Raw genomic sequence first — 7,132 nt, 5'->3', positions numbered from 1 at the left:
TAACAAGTAACAATTTTGAACGAGCAATGTTATTCCGATCAAGTCTATGTTAACATTTATTGTTAATTTTACAGCAATTACATATATCTATCTAACTAAACTATGCAAAGATCAAAGTAACTAATTATTGATCTGCTATTTCCATTTCACTTTCAAATTATTTAATAACAATTACAAAGTTATAGTATCAAATGTTTTTACTTAATATTGTAATGATATGATATGAAAGTAACACGTTATAAAAATAATGAAAAATATGTTCGTAATGACGTAGCTGAATATACATGGGATGAGATTATCATTTGAACGTACTGAAGATATTTATTTTCCTATAAATCAATTGCTTCTATCTATGTTACTATGATTATTGTTGTTAGCCCTTTAAAATTCAATTAATTGATGTTTTCAGAAATACCTGATGTTACGGAATATTTAATGAAATACATGTACTTCTTTATAATATGCTGAAAATATTTCTTTGATTTACATCAAATGGATATTTACCAAAAAAAAACTAATTTTTGATCCATGATTTAAGTTTTACATTATTTAGTGATAATTCAATGATTTAATGTTATTATAAGTTTAATATTTTTTAATTATTTTTATATTGATCTGCTGCGAAAATAAAATTTTATAAAAAATATAGAATGAAATACTGAAAAAAAAAAGTGTGCAAAGCTGAAAGAGATGATGACGTAGCTGAAACATATACAAAGTGGGGGTGAGGTCTTCATTTGAATCTGCTGAAGATATTCAGTTGTGTGGATGAAGGCTATGGTGGTGTGTAGACGTCGAAGGAGAAGAGTATTGGATTAGAGATTTCGTATATTTGTTGTTGGAAATGGCGAGTTGGCTTTGATAATTGTTAAGTGGAAAGAGACTGCCGTAGAGTTGGATTGTCGTGAGGTGAAGTGCGTGAACGAATGGTTTTTGTGGTGGTGCGTTGTCGAGGAGGAGCAAAGGAGTCGGAGCAAGCAGGCAGGAGCGGAGTGCATCGTTGCAGGGTGAGATCCTTTCCGCTTCTGATCTGATCCTGTCGCACGGGATGAGACCCGAATTATGGTTTGAAATTGGTTCGGCGTTGGCGTCGTCGCTAGCAGCAGCAGTAGTAGTAGTTGCATTGGTTATAATAGCGTTGGTCTCGACATTTCGCCTCATACGCGTTTCGGCCTCTGCCTTGTCAACAGCGTACGGAGAGCCCGGTGCATTGTGGGTAATGTTTAGATCATGACGCAAGCGCACATCAGTGCACAGTCGGGTCTCGGAAAATGGCGTCAGTTAAGTTTCTCGAGGAAGCTCTCAGTACAGATGTTGATGAATCTGCTGTAAGTGCAATCGTCGGGTCGTTGGAGAACCAGCTCGTAACTTCCGCCCCTGCCGCCCCCAATCAGGCCGGCAATGCGACGGTCCTCAACCAAAACCACATAAATAGTGCAATATCAAACGGCGGGACAATTCCCTCTCAGAAACATGGGGCCATAGCTAACGGTGACACGATAAATAGTATCACAGGTAAATATATATATACATACATACACGTAGTAGTTCATCGAAAACCATTCACAACCTCATCATCATCATCTCTTTCTCAAATTCCTCCATCGTACACAACCTCTGCTGCAACAAGACGATGGCCCTCGGAAGAGGACACCTCTCGGACCCCAGCGAAGAACCATCTCCTTTCCCCTCCTTTCATCAACGAACCCTAAGCACCGAAAACCTGTGTGTATGTGTGTACAAAAACGTCTGCACATATGTACTCTGCGTGTATACACACACATGCCACACACTTCGATTGAGACCATCTCCAAAATAAATCTTTAATCTCGAATCTCCTCCGATCCCCCCACTAGCATTTCTATATTTATAAAACGCAGATTTATCGCAAGAGAAAAAATTGTGTATGTATATATAACGCACATAATTAGCATTGCATTCCTTCCATCACCATGGCAAGAAGCAATCAACGAAAAGGAAACACTTAAATCAAATATTAACCTAAAAACTATGACAACAATGCATAAACACCAATACACGTACGGCAATATACAAACAACTCTGAGATCACTGCAAAACAAGTACAATACTATGTAAATATCGTCGAGACAAGGAGATTTAAAGCATGAGTGTTTATAAATAAAAGAAGCTACAGTAATACGTTTCCCTCTTCTCCGTTTTCGTTGCCAACTCATAGAAAACTATACAATAGAAACGCTGCAAATATTTGAATTTTACACACATCTATAAACATTCATTCATTGTTTTTTGGAATTTACATTAATACGCATATGAAAACGCACAAAAGAAAGATTTTAATTTAAGCGAAAGGCGGCACGTGCTTTTATTATTTCCATCTGTATTTACAAGAAACATAACCTTAAGGGAACATGAAAATACTTGACGGAACTCTGGTTCCTGGTTGGGATACAAATAATCATCTTATAAGTGTTTGTAATGATAACAAATTGGTGTTGTCATTTATAATTCGTGGAGCGATATTGTGACGATGGAAGTTCTTGCAGGGATACATATAAAAATGTGACGAAATTTTGATTGTTTTATTGTTTTGTAGGTGTAACGACGGCGCAGGTAGCCACAGGAACATTGAACAACGCAACTTACAATACGACAGTCAACAATTCAGATGGCAATAAGTCTACGGAGCCGGTTAACATTGTCTATTCCCAGGGAAGCCAAGCGATGACAAGCACAGGCACAATCATCTCGAATCGTGTCTCGTTCCCTGCTGCACAGAACGTCCAGAATGGGACGATCGGTCTGTCGCAGCTCGCGCCACAGACCGTCCTCCAGACGTCGTCCACGTCGAACGTACAGACGATACAGGCTAAGCAGCCCACCCTTGTGATAAAGACTAGTGCTGCTGGTGGTAGTGCACAGGGTTTAGTTACAGTGCCCATGAATGTGACAACAAATGTGTCGCAGGTCAATAATGTAGGTAGCACAACCACACAACCCCCCAATATCCTGTCCAATCTCCAGGTACTTAATGTGCGCCCCGGGGTCCCCGCACAACCACAGAAAGGCCAACCGGCACGGGTTGTGCTCAGTGCACCACAGTTAGTTGGGGCCAGGCCTGGAACACCCGTAAGTTGCCGTACACACATGTTACAAAAATATGACTAAATGATAGGAGGATTGTATAGACATGGTATATCAATGCACACTAACTCTCTTTCCACTATAATGTATCACTTATTATTCCGAGCTCTTCATTAGCTGTCTTTAATTATCAGATTAATATTAATTACTTTTGATCCAAGATCTAATATTTGTTTATGTTATTGAATATCGAGGTGTGAAAGATTAATAGTGATTACATTATAAAATAATGCTTTAGAATGAAATTAACCCAATTAATTATTACCTGCAAACCATGTATATGCAAATCTCCTATTATGTTAATCAAAATTTTATTTTGTTTTGTTATAGTAAACTTTAGTTTCTTCTCAGTTATAGTTTGTTGAAATTATTTTTGAGAAATATAATTTTTGTATATTCTATTAGATATTATTTGGCTGTTATTAGTGTACGGAAACGTTTACATGTCTCTATACATACATTATTTTGCACTAAAAATCTTTAAATAATATTCCATAGTCTACTAACATATTATCTTACTTGTATGTAACTAAACTTACATATATAAAATTACTAAACTTATATATATTTTTTTTCTTAACATTTTGATTTTGTAGAATTTGCTGAGTGTTTAATGTGTAGATGATTAGAGAATTTGGCTTCTTTTGGGTTTGGTTTATATTAATATTTGGTTTGATTTGACTCTTTTTTAGCAATTAACATTACAAAGTTTGCAAGGATTGCAACCTGGACAGCAAGGACACTTACTGTTAAAGACTGAAAATGGTCAATACCAATTGCTACGAGTCGGACCTGCTCCCACAGGTGGAGTCAGCATTGCTGGGACTACTGGTGGTCAACCAGTTTCGTTTCGAATGCAAACAGTACCTGCTGTAAGTATTTTTTTTACCAAACAATTTCCTAATATGCAATATTGTGCAATCATATGTAAATAATTTCTTTACCATATGAAAATACTACATTATTGTATTTGTTTTAATAGCAATCGGCGGCGGCAGCGGCGGCGGCAACGACAACACCCGCAACGATTTCAACAACAGGTGCCACACAACAAGTTACTGCGGCGGCACCAACTGTTGTTAATACAACACCAGTTCAGGTTTGTAGAAATTGGGTGGTTATAATGACTGAATAAACATTACCGTTCTTCTTTCATTATATAGAGACCGGCTAATGATAATACCAAAGAAAAGTGTCGCAAGTTCCTAGCTAATTTACTGGAGTTGTCCAGTCGAGAGCCGAAATCTGTCGAGAAGAATGTGCGGATGTTAATTCAGGATTTGATCGACGCGAAAGTGGAGCCCGAGGATTTCTGCGACCGACTAGAAAGACTGCTCAACGCATCCCCACAACCGTGCCTAATTGGATTTCTAAAAGTATGTTTTCTTGTGTTTTCTCGAAAGAAGCTCGAAGATGTCTAATATGCTTATTTTTATTGAATTTTTAGAAAAGTCTGCCGTTATTGCGACAGTCTTTAGCCACAAAAGAATTAACCATAGAAGGAATCCGTCCTCCACCCACAAATGTGGTTTACTCGCTAGCTAGTGGAACGCCGACGATCCAGACGCAAGTCAGGCCTGCCTTAGCCGCGTCCCAGGTGAGGTTGGTAGCACCCGGCACGACGGTCGTGAGACCAGGTCTGGTTCAGCAGAGGGTCGTGACTCCTCTCAGGGGTGCAATCCAGCAAACGAGAATGTTGACGACGATACGACAACCGAATGCGAATCAACAAGTAATAGTGTCGAGCTCACAACCACCTGCCTTACATCCCGTATTCCCTAGTAACCAAGTAATGAGAACTGCCTCCGGATTGAACATTGTCCGGCAGCCGATACAGGTGAAGGCCGGTACTCTGACTCAGACGAGGCCGCAGATGCAAATCCGCACCACCTATCCAGTGGTCACGAAAAACTTGGTAACGAACATTAAGATGACCGGAACGAAACCCGTAGTGCCTTCGAATATTTCTAAATTAGCAACCAAAGACAAAGAGAAGAAAACATTTTCCTCTGCGTACACTGGCGACGACGATATTAACGATGTGGCCGCTATGGGCGGAGTTAACTTGGCCGAGGAAACGCAACGGATTTTGGGTTCGACGGAATTTGTCGGTACACAAATCCGGTCTTGCAAGGAAGAGTTCTTTTTAAACATGAATGCGCTTCAGCATAGGATACGGTTGGCCGTTGCCAAACACGGCCTCGACGAGCCCAGCAACGAAGTCGCCGCCGTCATCTCGCATGCAGCGCAGGAACGTGTTAAGAACCTTGTCGAAAAATTGGCAATCATTACTGAGCATCGATTGGAAATGGTTAAAAGTGATCCTCGGTATGAAGTCACCTCAGATATCAAAGGTAATACATCATTTTTACTACCATAGTATACCCATTCACTTATCAATTTTGAATTGGAAAGTTCATATTATCAATACGTTTAACCCTTTGAACTCAAAGTTCTTACAAGACAACTTGTATTTATTTTAAGATAAACGAATTAAAGTAATGTACAATGGAATTTTATATTAATAAATTCACGATACATACGAGTACAAAGGGTTATACATCGTTAATTTTCAAAATAGTTTTCTTTTGTTGATTATATTCTTCATTATCATCATTTTTCGAATTAGATTTTGATCAAGTACATCTACTTTCTTATACATCTCTATTATCTATCAAAAATTACATTAACCCATTGACTTGAGTACTTGAGATACTCGAGACTAACAATCGTAATTATTCAATTTAGAAGGATTACTGTTATTGTCTTATTCAATGAACATTAAAAATGATTTGGATTGGGTATGATAACTCCTAATCAGTATAGAATGTTATTTTAAATACTAAATTGACAAAGATAATGATGTTTCAATGATGAACTTTTAAATTTTCATTTCATTACTAGTTTACATTAAAATGAATGAAGAATGATAAAATAAAAGTTATTTTTTATTCATAAAGTTTTTAAAGATAATGTAAGGTCTAATGTAATTTTGTAATGTTTCAGGTCAGTTGAAATTTTTGGAAGAATTGGACCGAGCGGAGAGAAAACGTCACGAAGAGATGGAGAGAGAGATGCTTTTGAGGGCAGCGAAGAGCCGTTCGAAAACTGAGGATCCTGAACAAGCAAAACTGAAAGCAAAGGCGAAGGAAATGCAGAGAGTGGAAATGGAGGAATTGCGCCAGCGAGAAGCTAATGCCACTGCCCTGCAAGCCATAGGTCCCAGGAAAAAACCAAGATTAGATGGAGATGCCGGAGTCGGTACTTCTCAGGTAATTCATCTTCATGTGACCGTTTCGACTGTTTCACTAATTTTATTTGTTCATTCATGTTGCAGGCAAATACTGTTTTCAATAGCGGTGCTAGAGGTCAGTTGCCATTAAAACAGCGTATGAAGAAGGTAACACTTAGGGACTTGCAGTTCTTGTTTGAAACTGAGAAGGATCTGTGTAAAAGTACGCTGTTATATAAGTCATATCTTAAGTGATGTACGGTTCTCATCAATGTTGTGATATTCGGACAATTCAGACGATACATTGTTTTAAAAAAATCGCGTAAAAAAATATAACAAAAAAAAAAATGAAAATAATAATAAGGAAAAGCAGAGAAGGACGATAGACGGAGCGAGAGTAAAAAATTGTGTTCTATATTATATTATAAATAAATTATTCTACTTTTTAAAAAACAATAACATCTGAATAAAAGCGGAATATACGGTTATGTTGGCGATCCTACGTTTTGTATCAAAACTATAATGGAGAAAAAAATAAATAACGAGAGAGAGCGAGAGATATGAGTTCAGAGAAGTACGCGGGGAAGAGAGAGAGAGAGATGTTGATGATGATTGAAACTATCAAATGAATACTTGGGAACTAATCAATCAATTAAAGCATTAAGAGTAATTCGCTTGTGCTTTTCGCAGACTGTATGTGCCTGTTGGGAATTAATTTTTTAGCCGCACCAAAATATTTTTATTACAGGATGAGAAAACAACAAACAAAGAAAGAAA

The 7,132-nt window shown here is 37.8% G+C and overlaps 1 protein-coding gene across 3 annotated transcripts; it reads left to right on the top strand.

Moving 5' to 3' along the window:
* Positions 1-662: 662 nt before the first annotated feature.
* On the top strand, positions 663-6,843 carry LOC108556704 (transcription initiation factor TFIID subunit 4). 3 transcript variants are annotated; one of them, XM_017913112.1, is made up of 8 exons: positions 663-1,007; positions 2,576-3,108; positions 3,816-3,995; positions 4,106-4,222; positions 4,287-4,499; positions 4,571-5,477; positions 6,130-6,395; positions 6,461-6,843. In XM_017913112.1, exons 2-8 carry the CDS (start codon positions 2,704-2,706, stop codon positions 6,608-6,610), a joined length of 2,238 nt encoding a protein of 745 aa, XP_017768601.1. In that variant the 5' UTR covers positions 663-1,007; positions 2,576-2,703; the 3' UTR covers positions 6,611-6,843. The 3 variants fall into 3 exon arrangements, with proteins under 3 accessions (XP_017768601.1, XP_017768437.1, XP_017768526.1); XM_017912948.1 differs by lacking the exon at positions 663-1,007 and adding an exon at positions 1,022-1,515; XM_017913037.1 differs by lacking the exon at positions 663-1,007 and adding an exon at positions 1,023-1,515 and having other exon boundaries at positions 2,576-2,955.
* Positions 6,844-7,132: the final 289 nt, after the last annotated feature.

Source organism: Nicrophorus vespilloides, unplaced genomic scaffold (assembly GCF_001412225.1).
Source record: "Nicrophorus vespilloides isolate i.1.1-1 unplaced genomic scaffold, Nicve_v1.0, whole genome shotgun sequence".
NCBI lineage: Eukaryota > Metazoa > Arthropoda > Insecta > Coleoptera > Silphidae > Nicrophorus > Nicrophorus vespilloides.
Note: the sequence above shows the minus strand (reverse complement) of the source record. Positions and strands in the feature narration are given on the sequence as shown.

What these genes read in the sequence shown, in the direction of transcription:
- LOC108556704 (XM_017912948.1), top strand. Translation starts at nt 1,272, where the DNA reads ATGGCGTCAGTTAAGTTTCTCGAGGAAGCTCTCAGTACAGATGTTGAT. An exon ending in GGGCCAGGCCTGGAACACCC is followed by an intron (nt 3,109 to 3,815) that starts GTAAGTTGCCGT and finishes ACTCTTTTTTAG; the next exon opens with CAATTAACATTACAAAGTTT. An exon ending in TTAATACAACACCAGTTCAG is followed by an intron (nt 4,223 to 4,286) that starts GTTTGTAGAAAT and finishes TTCATTATATAG; the next exon opens with AGACCGGCTAATGATAATAC.